This window comes from Trichechus manatus, unplaced genomic scaffold (assembly GCF_000243295.1).
Source record: "Trichechus manatus latirostris isolate Lorelei unplaced genomic scaffold, TriManLat1.0 scaffold00084, whole genome shotgun sequence".
In the NCBI taxonomy this organism is placed as follows: Eukaryota; Metazoa; Chordata; class Mammalia; order Sirenia; family Trichechidae; genus Trichechus; species Trichechus manatus.
In genome coordinates this window covers 4,073,217-4,096,187 of record NW_004444020.1, presented here as the reverse complement: position 1 = coordinate 4,096,187, position 22,971 = coordinate 4,073,217, and the positions used below count along the sequence as shown (strand labels likewise).

The following is a 22,971-nucleotide window of genomic DNA, read 5'->3' as shown; positions in this document are numbered from 1 at the left end:
GAAATCAGAGAACTTTTAACATTGACAGGGTATTTGATATTAAGGAAATGTTAATTTTTTTTATTGTGATAATTGTATTATGGTTAAAAAAAGTCCTTATCCTTTGGTGAAATATTTATGGATGAAATAGGTCTGGGATTAGCTTTAAAATAATGCAGGAAATGGGGAATGTTCACAGGTGAAATGAAAGTGGCCATAAATTGATAATTACTGAAGCTAGATTATAGGCTCAAGGGTATTTGTTACACTGTTCTCTTGCATATGTTTGAAAATTTCCATCATAAAACATTCTTTAAAAAAATTAAATGCCATCCCCATCAATTAAAAAATAAAGGGTGGGGGGGGGTGGCGGATAGCACAACTTACCTCAATATTAGGAACTTTATATTCTGCTACTTTGAGAGGGAAATTGTAAGGAAGCCAGGCTCTGGTGAATCCATGCTGACCTTGGGATGTGAACAGTGCAAAGGGCATTTTCAAATCAAATTAGGATTATTTGTTGCCCAATTTCCTTAAATCTAGTAAAAAGTGTAGAAGCACTACCTCATGGTTAAGAGCATGCTGGAGCCAGAACACCCAGGTTGGAATCCTGGCTCTTCCATTACTTGCTGTGTGACTTCAGAAAAGCTACTTAACCTTTCAGAGCCTATTTTCCCATCTTTAAGAGGCTGTCAGGATTAAATGAGTCAAGATTTGTTACTTGCTTAGAACAATGCCTGACCTAAAGTAAAATGAGTTATGTTTTAAAATTCAGTGATTCATTTGCTATTTAACACTCTCGCTAGGCTGGACATAAGGTTTAAAAAACAAAGGAGAAATAGGGAATGTTGGAGGATAACAAAGGAACATGATGGAAGTTTACAACCTGCCGTCTGCCATTAATCCCCATTATCTTGGTATCATTGAGGTTGGGAGTTTTTGACTTCCAAGTTTAATTCTGATTCTAATTAAAGGCGTAAATTTGAACTGTAAAATCAGAGAAATACAGGAAGAAAGCTACGATAGTCCCAACAAGTAAAACCAAAGGCAAGCCCAAGAGATTCTTCTCTGCCCACACGCCATTAAATGTGATACTTAAGCACAACCCACATGACCTTTAAAAGGCAGGAGCTGGTGAGTAAACTGAACCACAGACCAACAGTGGTGGGCAGTACAAGTGTCTGAGGTTCCAGTTCCTAAAATGATGAGCCCTGCCCATGTTGAAGCTTACTTCCGGTAAAGTTAATTAATTGCAGTTCTTTGCAGTCATCAGGGAGAACTGCAGTGCTCTAAAGAAACCCTTAAAGCCCAGGGGTGCTGTAATTGAGCAACATAATGGAAGGGCAAATTAAAAGTCGCCAGTAGTAGTACAAGGCAGATGAACAATTACAGCCAGTGAATTCTAGAATGGTCAGATTTACTATTAAGATACTATTCAAACAAAATAAAGTGATTGTGTTATAGGAAGAAAAAAGTTAAATTGATGGAGGTCTAGGAAATGGCAGATGAATATTAAAAATGCTTTTATACTGATAATTACTGAGCTTAATAAAAGTTTTTTAAAAAGTACTTTTTATTAAGTAAAAAAAGAACTTAGTATTTCAGCCTACAGATCTTCCCCTCTCCCCTTTCATTTTTCTTTAACAATATCCAAAAATGCATTTGGAGGTAATAACCCCTTCTGAGCTAAAAACACACTTTAAAGGACATCCTACATACTTGCTCTGGGATATTTTTTCTCTTACTTTGACATAACCTGGGGAACTTGTTTAAAAATCCCCATGCCCGGGACACATTCTGTAACAATTAAATCACAGCGTCCGGGGGTGGGCATCAGGCATCAGTGGTTTTTAAAAATCTCCAGGTGACTCCAATGTGCAGCAGTCTGAGAACCACTGGCATAACTTGTAATTGCCTCTCTTCTTAAGAAGCAAATTGCTCATACAGGACAGACGAGCTGCAGCCTTATTTAGGGATGATACACTACAGTTAAAATGGAAGGACACAAAGTCTCTGCCCTTAGGTAATGTTTTGAGTTTCCATATGCTAATGTTCAAAACAACCATGAGTTTTTGGTTTTTTTTTTATAACTTGTATGAAAAACCAGTGTTTTCCTGGTTGTGGGGGGAGGTAAAATTACCCAACAAGAGTTAAGTGGTATTGAGAAGTATTGCCAGAAACTTTGCTGTAACAAGGTAAGAAAAGGTAAAAATATACTAGGATTTAATATTTGATTTTGGGCTCAAGTATCAGTCAGGTCTAATGGGGGGAAAAAAAAAAAAACTTGTCACAGATCGTGTTTCCTAAAATGTCATTGCAAAACTAAACATAAATATTTGCAAGAAATGTTTTAAGTCATTCCCTCTGTTGAATCTGCTGCCATTTTTATTGGGAAAGTGACTGCCTACTTGATTGTTAGCACAACTTCTCACCTGACACTGAAGTTGTCCGCTCAGTCCTAGTTTAACTATCAAGATACACTGTGAATGCCGTTTCCCTCATAATTACACACTATTTTCCATCATATTTGGAGACAAAGGATCTTATTCTTACAAAAGTTTCTTGCTGCATGCTCTGATGGGACCCGTGAAATGTTCAACTGAGGGACTGAAAAGACAGTTTTAGATTTGGCAACTTAATCAAGTTTTACCCAGTTTGTGTTACTATATCCAAACATTCAGAATTCTAGTTCTCAACTGGGCTGCAATTTTAAAAGGTTGGAACTATCTTAATCATTTTTATGTGTATTCTAAATCCCTGATATGGACATGACTCCTCTCATTTATTTTTAGGTAACAAAAACATGCTTATTTAAAGCAATTATTTCTTATACTTTGATTAATATATTCTTCACAATATTCATTACCTTTGTATCAAAACCCAAGAGAAGCAATTCGTAACTTGTCTGTATTATGTAGGCCCTATTAATGCCTAGTTACAGTAGCCAGGTAATGAATCAAAATCATTAAACCTTGCAATTTCAGAACATGTATTTCTTAGAATTCCTTTTTCCATAATTCTGATTTGACTCTCCTTCCAACCTGATTATGCCATTACTTTGTGTACACTCCTAAATAGATTGTGACCTCTTTCTTTCTTTTGCCAATCTACTACATTCATAGTCTGACCTCTCCCCCCAATTCCTATTCCACGCTCCCAACCTCCTGATTTCTCTACATGTCTCAACTCCAAACTTCTTTCACATTCTAGTAGCAGACAACTTCAACTATGAAGCAATCTTTTCAACAAATGTTAATGGACAACTGGATATCCACATGCAAAGGAATGAAGTTGGACCCCTACCTCACACCATATACAAAATTTGACTCAAAATGGATCAAAGGCCTAAAAAAAGAGCTAAAACTAGAAAATTCTTAGAAAAACACAAGCATAAATCTTTGTAACCCTGGATTAGATTTCTTAGACAAGACACCCAAAGTACAATCAACAAAAGGAAAAAATAGATGAAGTTGACTTCATCAAAATTAAAAACTTCTTCAAAGGGCACTATCAAGAAAATGAAAAGATGGGAGAAAATATGTTCAAATTATGTATCTGATAAAAAAAATTAGGATCCAGAATATATAAAGAACTTTAAAGTAAAAAAAAACCCAAATAAAAAATTGGCAAAGGATTTGAATACATTTCTCCTGAGATATACAGATAGCCAATAAGTACATGAAAAGATGTATCATTAAAGAAACACAAATCAAAATCAGTGAGATACTACATCACACCCACTGGGCTGGCAGTTCCTAAACAGCTACCTTATGACCCAGCAATTCCACTTCTAGGTTATTCTCAAGAGAATGGAAATGTTCATACAAAAAAGATTAGCAGTTTTCTAAGGCTTGTGGACTTCGATGGAAGCAAGGAGTAACTTAATATGTTTCTTTTTGGGGTGATGAAAATGCTCTGGAATTAGTGGTGATGGTTGCATAACTGTGGATATAATAAAAGCTACTTAACTGTACACTTTAAAATGGTGACTTTTAGGGCATGAGAATTTTATCTTAAAAAAATTTGTTAAAACAAACCTATGAAGGAAATCAAAGCAGGAAGAGTGATACAGGGACTGTGATGGTTAATGTTATATGCCAACTTGGCTAGGCCATGATTCTCAGTATTATGTAATTATCCTCCATTTTGCAATCATGTGAGGGTAGTTTTCTTGGGGGTGTAGCCTGCATACCATATACATGTATGTTCTGGCAAAGCTCAGTCTCTTGATCCTGCATCCGACTCATCATCCTTTGACCTCCAGTTCTTGGTACGTGAGCCAACACGATTTTAGGATTCACCAGCTCCTACAGCCCCATGAGCCAGCAGCCTGCTGTCTGATCTGCCTATTTTGGGTTTGCCAGCCCCTACGAGTGAGAAGCCTCAAGCTGGCCTGATGCCTGACCCATGGATTTGGGACTTGCCAGTCTCCACAACTGCAGGAGCCATTTCCTTAAAATAAATCTCTCTATATGTTTATATATATATACACTTCATTGGTTTTGCTCCTCTAGAGAACCTAGCCTAGGACAGAGACTGTGTGTTTATGTGTGGATGTTCTATTTTAAATAGGGCTGTCAAGGAAGACCTTACTCATAAGGAGACACTTCGCAAAAGACCTGGAGGAAATAAACTAGACAATCAAGTACAAATAGTGATCAAGTAGTAAAATGTTAACATTAAATATTTAAGTTCAATTATCAAAATGACTTAAAAGATACTTTCTCATGTTTAGAAGTTTAAGGACTACAATAATTCAGACTAAATCCTGAAATTTAAAATGGTGGCTAAAATTTGAGAAATTTAGAAGTTTTTCAAAGGACTAAGCCCCAAATCTTTAGTCTTCAGAGTAAAAAATATATTTCCTTGCCATGGTTTAAAATACAAAATACAGGGATGATGACAAAAACTAATTTCAATGCCTGCCTTATCTTTAGAAAAGAACTGAATATCATCACAGCTTTGTAGCCACTTTTATTCCCCATCTCAGTCTTCCTAGCACTCAAGAGTGCTCTGTAAACATTTCTTGAACAGAAAATACACTCCTAAGAGTATTATCTACTCTCCCACAGCAAAGGAAGCATGACATCAATTCACCATTTTCAAAGAAAGAATATAGGTTAGGATTTTAGAATAAAAACAATTACACTCCAAAATCCATATATTTACTTTTTATTGAATTTGTTACTGTTACAGAGTTCTTGCATTGCCAAAACCATGCCTGAGAATCCAAAGAAGAGAAATGGTAAAATGAACAGCCTCATCTACCCATCATACAGTATATAAAACTTGATTCATGTGCATTTTGATAATTTCACAATCTTTTAAAAAGCTGTAACAAGAGTTGGAATTTTAAATCTGCTGCAGGTCTTCAGATTTCTAGTAAAGTATGCTGTTAAATAACACGTCTACATATTCATCTGAGTTCATTCCTCAATAACATAACCCCAGTTTAAGGTTTTGCCAGAAAAGATGCATACTTTTCAGGGAGAATTTGTGGCTTAATGTCCAAGAGATTATTTGTTAAGGTTTTTGGTTCCCAAATGAAGTCTTCAGTTGAACCAAGAATCCCTTGTTTCTCTTTGAATCATCTAACTTCCCCTTGGCTCAGCTACTCCCTAAAATACATCAGAAAGCAGGTATCCTGTCTGCCACCTCAAACAATGCCAACATTATTGCCCAGAAGTGGCTGGCAGGTCCTGTCAGGAGACACTGTAAGCCTCCTAAGGGTCCAACTCCTGCACTGACACCAGGACTTTGCACTGGTTCAAACTGGTTCAGTCACAGCCAAGGAAGTGAAAAAGGAACGGACACAAAGTTTTACAATTTGGCAGATTTGGTACAGTATCCGAAATGGGAGAAATCAGAGGTCGAAACCCTGACTTGGAAGAGGGGAGTAACACACAAACTGGCATGGTCACCGGCCATCTTTTAGCAGGCTAGCGCCGCTTCAGACTGTGCTTAAAATCTGAGGGCCAGAGATTTGGTTGCTATGCAATGCATATGGCTGCCCTTGTTTGCTAAGAGGGAGGTTACGTTTCTAGCAGGGCTTCGACCTGTAATTTTTCCTGTTCCAGCTATCTTTCTGGTTCACTGTAACTTAAAAAATTCAGGTCTATTCCAGGGATGTTCCCTCAGCCATGACTGAACTGGACAGAACCAGTCTGAAGCCCTGACTGACATTTTCATCAAGACTAAACTCCTATAGGAAAATATGTTCCCCTATCAGGATAGTTGCACCCATTTCTTCACTCCTGCATTTGGCAAAGGGATTTATCATAGAGAAACCCAGACTCTGCATCCAGTGGTCACACACCACTTTGAAATATTTCTACTGAACCAAAACGACAAAACTAGAAAATTACCAAAATATCTTGTTAGATGGAAGAAACTTTTCAGTAACTGTGCGTAGCTTCTTCAGGTCCCTTTTAAGGACTGAAAATTCCTGGATAGTTTAAGCTGTAATTATTAAAAACAGAAGTGCTACATCACCTGTCTTTTGTCTCTGACTCCCCAAATGGACAACAAAAAGACGCACCAAAATGTTGATAATAGCGCTTGCTGGGACAATCACTGCATCTACAGACTGTCCAGAACTTTAAAAATAGGGCACAAGTATGGTATCTGGAATTCTTGTAAAAGATCACACAAGATTCATGGAACTTAAATGGGTTTTCGGCAAAGTTCTGCTCACGTTACTTTGAATTTATAAAGACAGGTTAGTGAATCCGTTAGCCTGCCATTTTATACACAATTTAGACCCAACTAGAGGCTTTAGCAGCACCCGAAGTAGAGGCCCCCCGCACCCTGTAGCATCCACCGTCCTTTGTATCAAAGGCTTTTTGGTTCCACTCTAAGGGGTTGGCAAATTCACGTAACACCTCACAATCCTAATGCATGTTTCAGGTTGCTTAACCAAACAATATGCTGTCAAAAAACTTATTCCAAGTCAAAGCAAAAGAAAAAAAAGAAAAAAAAAAAAGGCCTTATTTGTAGAACACAGAAAAAGCACTACCCAAATAAAAAAATTACTAAAAGAAATAAGATTATTCCCTCTTCATCCCCTTTCCCACTTGGTGGAATCAAGCTTGGTTTAATTTAATTTGTGGTTACCTCAGAATACAACTTTAAGGTTTAAATTATAAATCACAGCCCTACACAGATTATCTGAACACATCAGTTCTTTTGCGAGTGGCATGTTCCAGGAAGTCTAATATAGCCACAGCCTACTATAGAAAGTATTCCTTAAGGGTTGGGCACAGGACAGGTTAATTAAGGTCACTTAAATCTTCGTCTTTTACAGCAGATCAGAACCCAGATGGCTGACTTTCGGCAGGATTTCTGATAGGAATCCAGGAGAGCTGGTTTCAAGTTTCACAGACACTTAATAGCTGTAACCTTCTTATCCAGGAGTGGTGATCCACATGAAGTCCACAATGAATGCAGCAAATCTGAGGTAGTCAACCCTTACGAAGGCTCAGTATCTGAACATAAAAAGATTTTGAAATGACCACTGGCTGCAGTTTTTGGTTTTTGTATTTGCAGAGTAATTATGAAATAACACTGCTGAATCTAGTTCACGCATTTATATAACAATGAAAAAATGTCCCCTAAATCCAATACACATAAGAAGCAGTCGTGACACTTTAAACTTCCATAGTGCAACAGGGCTGATCATTTGTATCGAGTGGTCTGCATCAGTTGCTGTAGATCCAGCAGAGATCAGATGATGAATGGCTGTTCATGGTGGTTAGCTGTAGTCTAGTCACCTTAGTAGAGTTAGCAAAGACCATTCCTTAATTGTACTGTGTGTGGTGGCTTTTCTGATTTTCAAGCACAGCATACTGGTTGTCTAGCTGAAGTTTAAGGGCCTGGTTTTTTGAAACCTCATCCCTACCTCTATTTTTGTGTCTTACTACTTCAAAGCTCTTCTCCATTTCTTTATCCCTAAGGGAAAAGAAATGTAATCAGTAAATATTTCTTCTTCACTAGGCTGTTTTGAAAATATTCTTCCTTGAAGGGGGTAAAAAAAAGCCACCTCTTACAGAATCTTGGAGGAGAGTAAGAAGGGGAGAACTGGCATATAAAATCCTTATAAAACCATTTTTTAAGGCTTCAATTGAACATAAAACACAGAATACTGTATGAAGCTTTAAGGTCCGATTTTTTGCAATAGCAAATCTACTGAATAATCTTAACTGCAAACCTACTTCGGGACCAACTTGAAGACAACTGGAAAGTTAAAAAGCTGTCTAATGATATGGTGATTCCTTCTAACACTGACTTTCACTTTCAGTAAACAACTATTTGTCCATCTCTCTTTCTTATGCATAAAGAGTAAAAATTTTCTCTTTCAAGTAAAATTCTACTCATTATCCAATGATTTCTCCTTACTTCTATTTTGTGGGAGTGGATCAGATCAGGTAAAGAAAGATGAATGGTGAGTCAATGCCCTCTCACTGAAGCCCCTTATGCATCTGTAGGATGAAGCAGAGGAGCAAGTCCAAGTGGGGGTTTAAATTCAAGCCAGTTGTGCTCTCAAAGACTGGGATTTACTAAAAACACCCAAATAAACAATATTTCCATCTGATGTCATTTACATTTCTTCCCATTTTATTTATTTTTTAAAATTCATGTCCCTAAGTAAGATGTGGATGTGCCATATGTGGTCATTTAACTCCAGGTAGCTTTCATTTTATGTACCTGCTGAAATAAGATTATTTTAATATTAGATTTATAAATGTCAACATCTTCTTATCTATTCACATTAACTGGGAATACAACAAAATACTGCTCTTAAATTTCCAGAGTTTCCATATTACAAGAAACAGAATCCAGCAATTTAAGACTGTAAACAATCTGAAATGAACTGAGATGTTCATAGCTATAATGCAACATAAACAAGGGATAAGAGAAGCTGTTTTGTAGACAGGGTCTTCCAGGGTGTATCCTAAGTCCCATCCTAGTTCTCAGCTGCCTGTCAGCTGCTCCCTCTGCTTTACCAGTAAGGAATAATTCCCCTCAGGTGGGTTTTCACAGCCCCCACACCTCACTCCCTGGCCAAGGGGAATATAGGGCTCCAAAACAAAATGCAGTAATTATAATACTTACTTCCGGCTTTCTACATGCTTGGCAGTGGACTGCAGGGAAGGGAACTGTGTATCGCTGTATATTTCTGGTGGTCCTTGTGGTGTTTTCCTTGTTGTGGTTAACCTGGCCCCAGGAGGCCTATATACACCGCTTGTCATCGCCAGTTCTGGGGTTTCTGTAACTAAATTTTTAACAGTTTAGAGAAACTATTCAGATGCTTGGCATTTTAATAAGCTATTCCTGCATTCTCAATCATTCAGTAATTACAGAAAAAACAACAAACAAAAAAACCCCCAATACCTGACATAAGAAAGGTCTCCGGGTCAGAAAACAGGGAAAGTTATCCGAGGAAATGCCTCAAAGTAAGAATATCCTCTTTTTCTAAGGTAGTGTTCTAACTCCTCATCCATTTGCAATTTTAATTATATATGTAAGTGAGTTCTATAACCCAAGTTACCGGGCAGTGAATACACAGTGGGAAAGGAATCTGCTGCAGCTGGGAGACAGGTCTCACAGGGGACTTCCTTCAGAACATGACCACTTTCATCCTCAGTTTACACATCATAAACATGAATAACCACTTATTTACCTGGTTGGTGGATTAAGTAAGATGCTATATGTGAAGAATTTCCTGTAGCTCCTATTTAATAAAACACCTGTGTAGTTATTAAAAGTTCTAAAGGTGACTTCTAAGAAAAAAAATGACTAGATATCCTTCATGATTTCACTGTGTTCCACATCATCAATGACTTTTAAGGCTCTCTTTCCATTTTATTGTAAAACAAGAAAAAAAATTAAGCAGCCCAAAGTCTTCTAATGTGGTTAACATTTTGGGGACACAGCCTTTCAGTTTTTTCCTATGTATTTTTTTTATCCTCAAAATGAGCTCAAACTGGGTTTTATATACATTTTCCACTTCATTTATCAAAAACTTCATTTTATTTCAAATAAACATTTACATCAGCATTTATTAGCTAAAATACAATGTAGCTGTTTGAATAACAGTATGTTGTTGCTGTGTGCTGTCCAGTCGATTCTGACTCACAGCGACCCTACACGACAGAGCAGAACTGTCCCATAGGGTTTCCTAGGCTGTAATCGTTATGGGAAGAGACTGCCAGGTCCTTTCTCCCATGGAGCTGCTGGTGGGTTTGAACTGCCAACCTTTTGGTTCACAGCCAAGCACTTAACCACTGCACCACCAGGGGTCCTAATAGCAGTATAAAAGTTTATTATTTTGTATAGTTTTTAATTATATGGTGGAAAGCGTATAACATTTAATCATTTACCAAATAGTTATCAAGTGTCTGCTATGTGTTAGATACTGTTCTCTAGGCTACACGCTGGGGATACAACTGTTACAACACAAAACCCCTGCCGTCGTGATCCTGATATTCTAGAGCTGTACGGCCCAAAGCAGTAGCCACTAGCTACATATGACCATTTAAATTGATTAAAATTTAAAAAATTCAGTTCCTCAGTCACACTAGCCATATTGTAAGTGCTCAACAGCCATGTAGTGGATAGTACTACTCCATCATTGCAGAAACTTCTACTGGACAGCACTGTTCTAGAGAGAGGAAACAAAATAAATAAAAACAGCTAAGTGCTACACCAAATATTAAAGTGAGGAAAAGTGTGTACCGGGAGTGTACGATGGACAGGGTAGTAATATAAAGGGTTATGATTTTAAATAAGGTGGATGGGGAGGGTCTCACTGATGAGGTACAAAAATTGAGCAAAGACCTGGAAGAAGCAATGGGACAAACACATAAAACCAAGAGTTGGCAAACTATGGTGCACAAGCCAAATCTGGCCCACCACTTGTGGGCTGTGCTTTCCTGAAACTCAGCTATGCTCATTTGTGTACATACTGCCTATGGCCGCTTTTGTGCTACAACAGCAGAGCTGAGTAACTGCAAAAGAAACTGCAATGGCCTTTACAGAAAAAGTCTGCAGACCCGATACAGAGGGAAGAGAACTGCAGGCCGAAAGCATAAGCACAACAGTGTGCAGCAGCTAGTTGATCTGGTACAGTCAAGGAACAGTGTTCATCTAGTATATTCAAGGATCAATGAACAACAGGGCATAAAGTCAGAAAGGCGGAAGGATCACAAGGCAGACTGTGTAAGGCCTTGTAAGTCACTGAGAACTTTTAGCTTCTACTCTGAATGAGAAGGGAAGCCACAGAAGTTTCTGAACAGTAAAGTGACACTCTGACTTGTATTTTACAAGGATCACCACTTTGGCTGCTGGGTAGAGAAGAGAGTGCAGGGGAAGGAGGGAGAGAACAAGGGTAGAAGAAGGGAGACCAGGACAGAGGCTACCTCAGTAATCCATATAAAAAACTATGGTACTTCAAACCAGGGTGGTAGCAGTGGAGCTGGTAAGAACTAATAACAGCGTGAATTTATTTTGGAGTAGAGCCAAAAAAATTTTACTGACAGACTATATTTAGGTTTGAAGCAAAAGAAAGAAGTTAAAAGATGACTCCAAAGTCTGTATCCTGGGAGACAGAAAGGATACCACTGAAATGAGAAAGGCTGAGAGGTGGAGCAGGTATGTGAGGGGGTAAAGATGAGTTCAGTTTTGAACATACTGAATTTGAGATACTAGGTAGGCAGTGAACATATACATTTCTGGAGTTCAAGACAGCTGAGCTGAAGATGAAAATCTGAGTCACTGGCATACAGAATGATGTTGTAAAAGGAGAGAGGGTAGGTAGAAAAGAGAAGTAAGGACTGAGCCTTTGCTTCTGGCTTTCTACATGCCTAGCAGTGGACTGCAGACTAGCATTTGAAGGTAAAGAGGAGGAGGTACCAGTGAGAGAAGAGAGAGAGAGACTGAGAAACAAACAATCAATGGTAGCAGCCATGTGGTGTCCTGGAAGCCGAGGGAAGAATGTGTCTCAAAGGCATGATCAGCTGTCAAATGCTGTTTATGGGTCAAGTAAGATGAGAACTGAAAACCTGAACACTGGATTTAACAATGTAGAGATCATTTATGACCACTGACAGAGAATGCAGTAAAAAATTAATAAATAAAACAAGTTAATTGGGAAAAAAATATACGTAACATAAAAAAAGGCTAGAAGGATGCAAAAATGTTAACATATAGATGTTATCGATGATCTCTGCATAGTAAGATTTGGGGTGATTTGTTAATCTTTATACTATTCTACATAAATAAATGAGCATGTATTACTTTAAAGCAATGTTTCTCAAAACGTTTTTTCATCACAGCCCACCTATGGAGCTTTTTTATGCATCATTTTCTTCCTAACCACCACCCTCTCCCCCTGAATTTTGGTACCACAGATACGCTGCATGCACATCTGCTTATATACTTTGGCCCTTTGAAGAGCCAAAAAACACTGTAGTATCTAAGTCTCCCCCACTCTGCTGAAACAATTTTCACTTCCTTTCAGCCCTGGTGAGAATTTAGACTTTAAGATGTGAGAATAAAGTGGGGGAGGGAAAAAAAAAACACAGGGGCAAACACGAGGAGCCCGGTATTCCTCAGCTGGCTGTCAAAAATAGTTTATCATGATAAAAGCGCTAAGAATGTCCTCTCCTATGAAAACTTTTGGAGTTAAACTGGACCTCTGGTAATTTTTACTAAAAATGAAGCTTATCTTGGATTCTAGTAAATGAAAATCTTTTCCTTATCTTTTCCACCATCAGTCAGGAGTTAATATTTAGGAAAGAAATTAGGGGAAAAAAAAAGCTTAAATATTTAAATTTGGCAAGTCAGTTTATCTATGTATAAATTTTAGCCTTAACTTCCAAATTCCTTTTATTTCGGATTTGAAAGTTTTTAAAGAGACACATACAAATCTCTCTCCTCTCAGGAACAGAAAGAAGCCTCATTCCACCCTCACCACAGCAGACATGTAGTTGAAACCTGACGATATACAGAATCACACAAAAATTAGATGTCTTTCTGAAACTGAAATATTAAGATTACCAATTACTGGAGCAGGAGGTGCTTGTATTGGAGCTGTTCTATTCCAGGGACCTGAAGACTTTTCTATGCCGCCACCACCACCTCCTCCACCTTCTTCCCAGTTATCACCTGGCTCTTCTCTCTTTTCATTATCTTCTTCTTCCTTTTCACTATTGGAAAAGCAAACAATTGAATTCAATTAAAGAACTATCAGAAAAATAGTGCAAATTCTAGTTCTGTCATTGCTTATCTGTGTGACCCTGGAAAAGTCACTTCACCTCTTCCAAGTCCAAATGCCTCACTTGTTTTACAGAGAGGGATTTTACCTCTTATACACTGGGACTTTCACTCGACTCCATATGAAAAAAAGTTTCATTGCTTAGAAAAGGTTTAGAAAACCACTCCACCATCTGATAGTCTCCACTTCCCTTTATGCAATCTCCCTCAGTGGTGAACCTCCTCATACACTCAAAAATATTTACAAATAACTAACACACTAGCATGCTTATTTATGACAACCTGCCTGATTATCCATACTAGCCCAAAGTAGAAGGAGGATCCCAGCAACTGGCTCAAGTGACTGAAGGAGAGAAGGTAAATTGATTTAACCTGAAATGCACAGAAGAGGGCAATGTGAAGGCTTAAAAGCAAAATTACTAGATTTTTCTAGGACCAAAAAGTACAAATAGGCATTTATGGTAAGTATATTTTAGTGATCAGATGAAGGTACTGAAACCTGTATAATTTTATTTGCTAATCCTTTAGTACATGCTACATTAGAATCTAAGAAAATGCCCTCAAAATTATACTTTTCTTACCATGCTTTAAGTGAAAGTTTACAATTCAAGTTAGTCTCTCATACAAAAATTTATACATACATTGTTATGTGACCGTAGCTGCTCTCCCTATACTGTGACAACACACTCCTCCTTTCCACCCTGGATTTCCCGAGTCCATTCAACCAGCTCCTGACCCTCTCTGCCTTCTCATCTCGCCTCTGGACAGGAGCTGCCCACTTAGTCTCATGTATCTACTTGAGCTAAGAATAAGAAGCACACTCTTCACGAGTATCATTTTATGTCCCATAGTCCAGTCTAATCTTTGTCTGAAGAGCTGACCATGCGAATGGTTTTAGTTTTGGCCTAACAGAGAGTCCGGGGGCCATGTCTTCCAGGGTCCCTCCAGTCTCAGTCAGACCATTAAGTCTGGTCTTTTTACTAGAATCAAAATTATCATTAATTCACATTCTAACAGAGGAAAACAAGTCAGTGCTCAGTGACTGCCATAGGTGCTGCAGATTTTATTACCGCCAGTCCTCCCATCTGACAAAGGGAATGTATGGAACTAGCCCCCCATGACAAGACATGAATTTTTCACCCATTAAAAAAAGAAGAGAATGAAAAAATTATCTTTGGCTTAACAAAGATATCTGCACTGCTGACACACCCTCCTAAGACTACCTGCAGTGTTTTTTTTTTAAATGCCAGTTTTTATGTATTTACTCTTCAATTGACTTGAATCAGAGTATAAAATTTCTCCAAGACTTCTTTATTTTTCCTTTTGCTGGATTATTTATTACTATTTTATGTAAACTTGAATGTTCTAAATTATCAAGTACGTATATCTTGTATCTCCACCACTGACTTGACAGCAGGGATATTCAGTACGGTAACTGTCATATCAAACTTCCTTTCTGCAGCTCTTTGACCATGCCAGTGCACCTGGCATACACTGCCAACCTTTCCACTGAATTATTTTCCATGACAATGGTGGGTTTTCCTAGGTCTTCAGCTATGTCTTCTCAATCTCCTTCACCATGCTGGCCCTCCTCCCCCAAATAAAAGAACCAGGACTGCTCCTCAAAACCAGAAAGCTCTGTCCCTGGTCTTCCAACAGTATCTCCTTTTGCTATCTGGTTCACAATCATGTCACTAACCATACACAGATGGACGGAAACGTCTACAGCCTCGCTTGGCTTCTGAAAAAGGATTAACTGGGTGACATCTAAGGGTGCTTTCCTTCCATTTCTATAATACATGCCCTGAGTATAAAGGACAAATTTCTTGAATAGCTAATGGTGTCCTTTAAAGACACTTAGAAAAAACTTTCAAAGATAATGGCAGCATCATATATATGAATTGCCCACCAATCAGAGGTGATTCCAGAATTTAGAGATCTAGGGGTAGCACTCTGAAAGGGGAGGGGGAACAAACTTATCTTCAATCTGTATTTTGTATCAAGCTTTTACTTAAGACTATCGTTTGTCTAAAGATAGAAATGGATAAAGAATATGGCCACACTAACCCCTCAGTTTTCCTTTTCATTAATGCATAACAGAATTCTATGCAGCCACTTAAAATGTGCTAAGACCTATACTGACATGGAATATTTATGTCATATAAACCAATAAAAATTACTAAAACATCATCTATATACTTACTATAAATACTGAAACATCTAGAATGATTTTTAAAAACATTAACAGAAGTAGCTCTGGGTGTCAGAATACCTGATTTTTATTTTTTTTATACAGCCAACACTAAAGACCGTATTCTAAAGCCAGACTGCCTGGTTCAAATCCAGGCTCTGCCATTTACTAGCCAGAATACTTTGAGTATGGCACTTAACTTCTCAATGCCTCAGTTTCCTCACATGTAAAATAGGGACAGTGGCCCCACTATGAAGATTAAATAAGGTAACAGACACGAAACACCTGTAACAGTGCCTGGCACCTAGTAAGCACTTTAATCGTTCACTATTACATGCTTTTTAATATTTGTTGACTTTTCTCACAAGGAGCACACATACTATCTTCATAATTGGAAAAAAAAATGCAGTTTCCTTTTGAAAATATGTTCTTTTTAAATGAGTGTTTAAAATGGATACCAAACAGTCTGACCCTCTTTTCTGAAGGTAGCTTATGAGTGGGATAAACGACTAGTAAGAACACAGAGATCCTTATTTATCCAGGAGTCTAACAGCAGCATTCAAGCATCGGAATTGTCCCAAATGATCTCTTAAAAAAAGAAAAAGAAGTTACCCATCTTTGAAGCTATGCCAATGCAATTATACTGTAATGTAATTGCTAAGTTCATGGTGCTTGGTAAAGGCATGGTGTTATCCACCTAGCTACAACCTGAACTGACTAGTTAGTAATGTCCCAGCAATCCAATCCATGCCAGCTGGGGAGGTGAAGATACACCAAAAGTGCCTTCATGGTACACCTCTTATAAGCTGTGATAGATATCAGCTGGTCATTTACATTCTGAAAGTTGTTAATTCCCTAATGTGCTGAATCACAATTGCTCAAATATATTTATTAGGTTCTAAAATATCTTTTCCCCCAAATCACCTTAATATTTGGTGGTTACCATATTTAAACTCTGGAATTATTAGTTTGCAATAAACAATCTTCAACTGAAAACAAAAAAAACTTAAACACTGATTATTCCCAAACAGAAGGGATTATGGATACTTTTTGAACTTATTTATGCTTTTATGTATTTTTTCAAATGTTCTAAAAATATGCATATTATTCTTCTAATTCACTAAAAATTTTAAGAAAAGCACCAGTCTGGTCTGATAGAATACTGAGAGTGAGTCTCAAGTAAAAGAGGTCTTCTTTATTGCCTAGTGTCTTTCTACCACTTCCTCACCCTCAGAGACAAATGAAAAAATGAATAAAATAACCACAAATCTAAAAATACCTCTAGATTAATTAAAGGAACAAGCAGACAACTTAGAATTTTGGCTTAAGATTCAGAAATATTAGCTAAACACTAGAAATTGTCTAGTCAAGACCCTTCATGCAGCAGATGAGGGAGCTAAGGCCCAGAGATGTTAAGAGTCTTGCCTAAATGCCTCAATACTAATGGCAGATGGCAGAAAAATGAAAATACGTTCTTTTTAAATGGGTTTTTAAAATGGATACCAAACAGTCTGACCCTCTTTTCTGGAGTGGGATAAATGACTAGTAAGAACACAGAGATCCTTATTTATCCAGGAGTCAGGAGCCCTGGTGGCATAGTGGTTATAGCACTTGCTTGCTAACTGAAAGGTCAGTGGTTCGAACTCACCAGCTGCCCCATGAAAGAAAGATGTGGCAGTCTGTTTCCGTAAAAATTTACAGCCTTGGAAACCGTATGGGGTTGCTGAGTTGGAAATGACTTGGCAGCAGCGGGTTTGGTTTTGGTTTTATTACCTGTTTATCTTTACACATTCAAGAAAATGTCAACTCTCCAAATGCCAAAGCCAGGATAAGAAAAACACTGCAAACACTTATTTCCACAAAAGACAGAATAAAATTCAGTATCTGACCCAAATATAATGTGTATCTTCTTACCAACTAAATTTCAGATTTTTAAACATGGCAATGCTACTGTAAATTCATCATCACAATTCTAAGTATATTATCTTGAATAGGTATAGGTATGTATGGCACTACTGGAGAGATGGGGGGAGTGGTGATGGTAGAAAAGGAACATTTACTATCTACTATGCCAGGCAGCCTTCTACCCACTTCATTCAGTTAAATCAAGGCAGGGAGGAGACAGGAGGAAACTGATTCTCAGACAAGTACCTTCCCCAAAGTTACAAAGTAGCAGAGCCAAGTCAGTGGAACTCCAAAGCCCTTATTTTCACTTTGCCTATTTCATTTTATCTTCTTTACAGCTCTAGGAGATACATCTATCTACACACACACACAGAGGACAGAAATTTTCTCTATTTTGAGGTTCGAGGAATTCACTTTCTTTAGTAAGGTTGCTCAGGATTACACAACCCACAGCAGCAGTACATTTATAGGACCATCTCTCTCCTCACCTCAAGAGACATCATAGGTGAATTTATGCACCCTAGCCTCCCCTCCCCAACACTAGGGGGAAACAGCTAAACCCAAAACCAGACTTGACCAAGCTTCTGCTGGAATGCCAGGCATCTCCATTGGTTTGACCCTATTATACCAACCACTGTGACAATAGTAAAATGGGGAGATAAAAATGGCCTGATGAGCTATGCCTGGCCTGGAGGCTTAAAATGTCATTGTACCTCATCCAAGAAATCCTTCCTGACCCCTTCAAGCTAGCCTAAGTATCTCTCTTCTATGCCCCACAGCACCTTGAATGTCCCTTTGAAATTATCTACTGGTGTCCATTAGAGCATGAATCACAATCCCACCATCTAGCACAATGTCTGCCACACAATACTCACACAAATATTTTGCTACAAGGAATCCAGTTTGGTCTCAGGGGTAATTTCTTCAAAGTGCAATTTAACCAGCTCTACGTAAATGGTTTAAAGGTCTAGATTTCTGAAGAAGGCTCCTAGAAAACCACTGGGCTCCAATAACTCAATTCTTCGTTGAAACATCATAAATACTCAACATTCTGTAACCTCAAGAATTAAATGAAATCTCTCTAACCTTCTCCCAAAAACCCATTTTAAAGATGTGAGAGGCCTACAGGTCCCACAACCAACCAGTAATCTAAACTCAAACGTCAGGCCCCTTTATCACCATCTCCAAGGCTTCCTTCTCAAAGATTTGTCTACACTAGTGATTTAAATACCCTACTACCTGTTTACCCTTATATATTCAAGAAAATGTCAACTCTCCAAATGCCAATGCCAAGACAAGAAACACACTGCAAATAGTTATTTCCACAGAAGACAGGCTAAAATTCAGTATCTGACCCAAATATAATATGTGGGTCAAATATAACAACATGACTTTGAGTAAGATCTATTAATTTAGACACAAAACATGTCCTTATAATACTCTTGGTACTTAAATCTTGAGCTGGTGGATTAAGATACTAAAAAAAAAAAAAAAAAAAACCAAACCCACTGCTGTCAAGTTGATTCCAACTCACAGTGACCCTATAGGACAGAGAAGAACTGCCCCACAGGGTTTCCAAGGAGTGCCTGGTGGATTCGAACTGCTGACCTTTTGGTTAGCGGCCCTAGCTCTTAACCACTACGCCACCAGGGTTTCCAAATGTGAGACAGGACGTTAAAACTGTATGTTTGCTGCTACTGAAAAAAATATATTTCCCCACTCAAATGTATACTTATCTCTGATGAGGGCTCAGCACGCCAACATACTATAAAATTAGTGTCAAGAATTTTAAGACTATATATGCCTTACGCGCAAGCTAACTCTCAGAGAGTATATGGAGAAAGAGAAAAAGATAAAGCAAATACGGCAAAAACAATTGGTGGCTCTGGGTAAAGAGTGTATCAGTATTTACTGTACTGTTCTTACGACCTTTCTGATGTTTATAATTTTTCAAAACAAAAAGCTGGGAGAAAAAAATCTAAGGCTATAGGCTGAGATCTTCAAGATATCTTTGGCCAACTTTCAAAGTTTCCTTTCCCCTTGTCCTATAGTGAGATAACAAGCTTGGGTCTGTCATGGATAGAATAAAAAACAAACTGAAAGCATAAAGAACCCCCCCTCCATTTCTCTTACGTTCTAAGGGCTCTTGCCCAAAACGTAAAACCAAGCTATAGATGACAATCATTCAAGACCTCTAGCAATGTTTAACAGAGAGGAACTTGGGTATATTGTATCTGTGCTAAGCTGCACATGTGATTCTCTTGTAGTATATGCCCATGGTGAATTGACTCAGCCCAGTCTGACTTCAGTCATAATCTTAAATGCCTCCACTACCCTTTCCCTTTAAATTCTGGACTTATAAATCAGCAGCCTCATGGTTAAATAACAGAGAAATTCCCAAGAATAAGTCATTCTGGTTTATCCACTGAAAAAGACAATTAATACTTACCAAGTACCTACTATATGCTAAGCATTTTACAAACACTCTAGTCAAAGAAATCCTCACAATACTGTGGAATAGTCTCAATTTTGCAGCTAAAAACCAAAGTTCAAAAGTAAAGTGACTTTCCCAAGGTCACACAAACAGTAAACAGAGCTAAATGTAAATCCAGGTTTGCCTCTCCCTAAGCCCATGTTTTTGCAACATTATCAACTCCACCCCATTTATATGAGCAATCTACTCTCCTACTCTCCACTCCTATGAACCAAAGTGTCTTTCCGTGAGGATCCCCCAACTAGTACATTTAGTTTTAATATTTAATATAAAATTTACAGGAATATTCAGTGTATGTTAGTTGCTGTCACATCAGCCTCGACTCAGGGCAACCCTGCGGACAATGGGATCTGACTGCTGTGATCCATAAGGTTTTCACCGGCTGATTTTCTGTAGTAGATCACCAGGCCTTTCTTCCTAGGCTCAGTCTGGAAGTGCCATTGAAACCTGTTCAGCGTCATGGAAATATGCAAACCTCCACTGACAGACAAGTGGTGGGTGCATTTTAGCTGTACTGGCCAGAAATCAAATCCAGGTCTCCCACATAGAAGGCAAAAATTCTACCACTGAACTATCAGTACCATTTTTTTATCACATAAGGTGAAAAATTCAGTCATTATTAAACCTCAGTTGGCTTTTTAACCCTGAGCTTTTCCTGGAAATTGTCAGATTGCCCTTTATTAAATGATTTATGAAAGCAAAGGAAATACAGATCCCAAACAGATACCATAGTGACTGAGGACCCACAAAAGCAGCTTCCTGAGGAGCAGATGTCAAGGACATTTTTCAGTGTTAGCAGGTTAGAGGAAGACCTCTAGGACGGCCACTTAAGGACAAGGACTAGATGCTACAGACATGGAAAAGGATGCAATATAAAAGCTGGTCTTCTCCAGGTCAAGAAGAACTTAAACGCTCATACTATCTAAGACTTACTTATGCCCTTGGTAAAGCTGAAGAATATAAGTTATTTAAAAAATGTTTCACCGTGTCAGGAATTGCCAATAGTTATAGTAGAGACTAAAATAACCCTGAATATGGATATGGAATTTATATTCAATGATAGAAAAACATAAGTTCAGTTTAAACATTCTCCACAGTTTAACAATATCAACTGCTAACATTCAGATCAAGCCTCGAGAGAAAGAAACAGATTTTTTCTAAACTACACCTCTCCAAAAATACCTAAAAAAGTAAGGGAGTCCACAAGTGGTTGAAATAAAAACTCCAGTACAGTCAATTATACTTCTTAAGAGTGGACAAGGCACATCTCCTAAAAAGTTTCCCAGCATCAGTCAATCAGGAGGCTTCGCTTTGGTTAGGCTCCTTAAATGATGTATGTGAAAGCACCCAGGACATAATGCTTAGCCGGAAGTAAATATTCAACAAATGTCAAAAATAGCAGTCCTTGTTGTTAAGTTATCTAAGGACATAAACATTGTCAACTAGGTAGGTCAAAAGACAGTTCCTGGTTAAGGAAATTACTTCCACCACTGTACAACATGCTCTTTGGCACTGAACATAAATTACAAACTTCAAACTGGAGGCAGTTTATCAAGACAATTTCTTTAAAATGAGAGTAAACAATTTTTCCTCTTAAACATCTGGAATCATATATTCAACTGTTTTTTCTACATTACTAAACCCTAAAATATATTTATTTACAAATCAACCTAAAATTGACTGCCATAAATTGGACTTGATAAAAATATGCTGAATTTCAAATCCTCTAAACCAACCAATCCAATTTTCAAAAATTACTGTTTTCTTGAACTTCAAAGGTAACATGCTTAAGATTATATGATTCTGTTCCTATACATTTCAAAAATGTATAGGACAGTGGTTAACTATGGTGTTAGAATAGCGGTTATCCTTGGGGGTGAAGGCAGTAAGTGATTGGAAGGTGGTAGGAGAGGGACTTCCTCTGTACCAGTTCAATTTCTTGACCTGGGTGCTGAATGTGTAAATTCATTCGCTGTGGGAACTTGTAAAATCGGTACTTTTCTAGTAAGTATGCTATACTTCAATTACAAAAATACATACTAACTTGCTTTTTGGAAAAGATATGAAAAATGTCCACATTATTTTTGAGAGGAAAACAAAAACTAAGTTCATACCACCAATATTAAAAGTGAAAAAATTTAAGTGACAAAATCAATTTTAGCTGTCTCAAATAAAAAGGCCTAACCTGGGCTAGAAGTAGGCAAGCTCTCACAGGATTTTGGAACTGGCAGTAATTTGATGAGCATATAGAGGGATGTGGAATGACTCCTCTGCTGTCGCAGAGATGAGGAACAGACACAATCCATTAATGCCCTAATAAGCATATCTAAAGCATAAGATGGCTGTAATGCTGCTTTGGGGCTAAAGAATAACGAAACACAGGCTTTAACCACTGAACCACGGGGTTTCCTAAACATATACTACCTACCCTAAAGATAATCTAAACACATTTGTAACCAGACCATACCTTATTTGCATTGCCTGAACTCGGAGGCCGCTGTAATCCACCTCTTTTTGCTCAAATTCTTTCCACTCATCTTCGTCCTGTAAAACACATACCATTTAATGAATTCAAGGTACTTACAAACATACAACTATGGCAATATCAGACTATGAAAAGGGGATCAAGTGGCTGGAACCTAAACGAAGTGGAGGCTCGTTTTTCTGGCTTGAGTCCTTGCTTGTTCCGGAGACCGATTAGACTAGAGGACAAACGTGCCCAGCAGCCAAACATTGTTACTTCCACGTGGGTCCTTCATGAGAGCTGCTACTTTAAGCGACCAAGAAAAGCCAAAGGAAGTCACTAGCAATACCACAACTCAATTTCTACTAAGTGTGGCCATGACACTTTTTAAAGTCTTTCTTTGAGGAGCTCAGAGACCAAGTTATGTCAACAGAGACGCCCTAAATGCGATTGTTAAAACAGAAAACTGCAGCTCAAACTAGCCAGCTGCAGTCAGAACACCCAACTACTCGGAAGAGACGTCACTCGCTGCGTGCTGCTCGGTGCTGAGCACTTCAGACTCAGTTTCCCTGAGAATGCTGAGGCCCGTCTTTGGGATGAGGGCGGTAGGTCCCGGTTCGGACAAACCGGCGGCGCGGGGCAGCCTACGTCACGTGCCCCCCCCCC

The 22,971-nt window shown here is 38.2% G+C and overlaps 1 protein-coding gene across 8 annotated transcripts; it reads right to left on the bottom strand.

Moving 5' to 3' along the window:
- Positions 1-4,199: 4,199 nt before the first annotated feature.
- On the bottom strand, positions 4,200-22,939 carry CDV3 (CDV3 homolog). 8 transcript variants are annotated; one of them, XM_023735966.1, is made up of 5 exons: positions 22,309-22,939; positions 13,036-13,184; positions 9,091-9,250; positions 8,374-8,456; positions 4,200-7,463 (listed from the first exon to the last, which is right to left on the bottom strand). In XM_023735966.1, the coding sequence occupies exons 1-4, from the start codon at positions 22,401-22,403 to the stop codon at positions 8,399-8,401; spliced, it is 462 nt and encodes a 153-aa protein (XP_023591734.1). In that variant the 5' UTR covers positions 22,404-22,939; the 3' UTR covers positions 4,200-7,463; positions 8,374-8,398. The 8 variants fall into 8 exon arrangements, with proteins under 8 accessions (XP_023591734.1, XP_023591737.1, XP_023591731.1 ...); XM_023735963.1 differs by lacking the exons at positions 4,200-7,463; positions 8,374-8,456 and adding an exon at positions 7,472-7,926 and having other exon boundaries at positions 22,309-22,385; positions 22,481-22,929; XM_023735965.1 differs by lacking the exon at positions 4,200-7,463 and adding an exon at positions 7,796-7,926.
- Between the last annotated feature and the right edge of the window lie 32 nt (positions 22,940-22,971).

Bases quoted from the DNA above. Each gene is read 5' to 3' on its own strand.
- CDV3 (XM_023735962.1), bottom strand. From the start codon at position 22,403: ATGGTATGTGTTTTACAGGACGAAGATGAGTGGAAAGAATTTGAGCAA. The intron at 9,251-13,035 runs GTAATCTTAATA...TTAAAAATTTAG, and splicing joins ACCTCCTGCTCCAGTAATTG to TTACAGAAACCCCAGAACTG. The intron at 7,927-9,090 runs GTAAGTATTATA...CTTTTCCCTTAG, and splicing joins AAGCATGTAGAAAGCCGGAA to GGATAAAGAAATGGAGAAGA.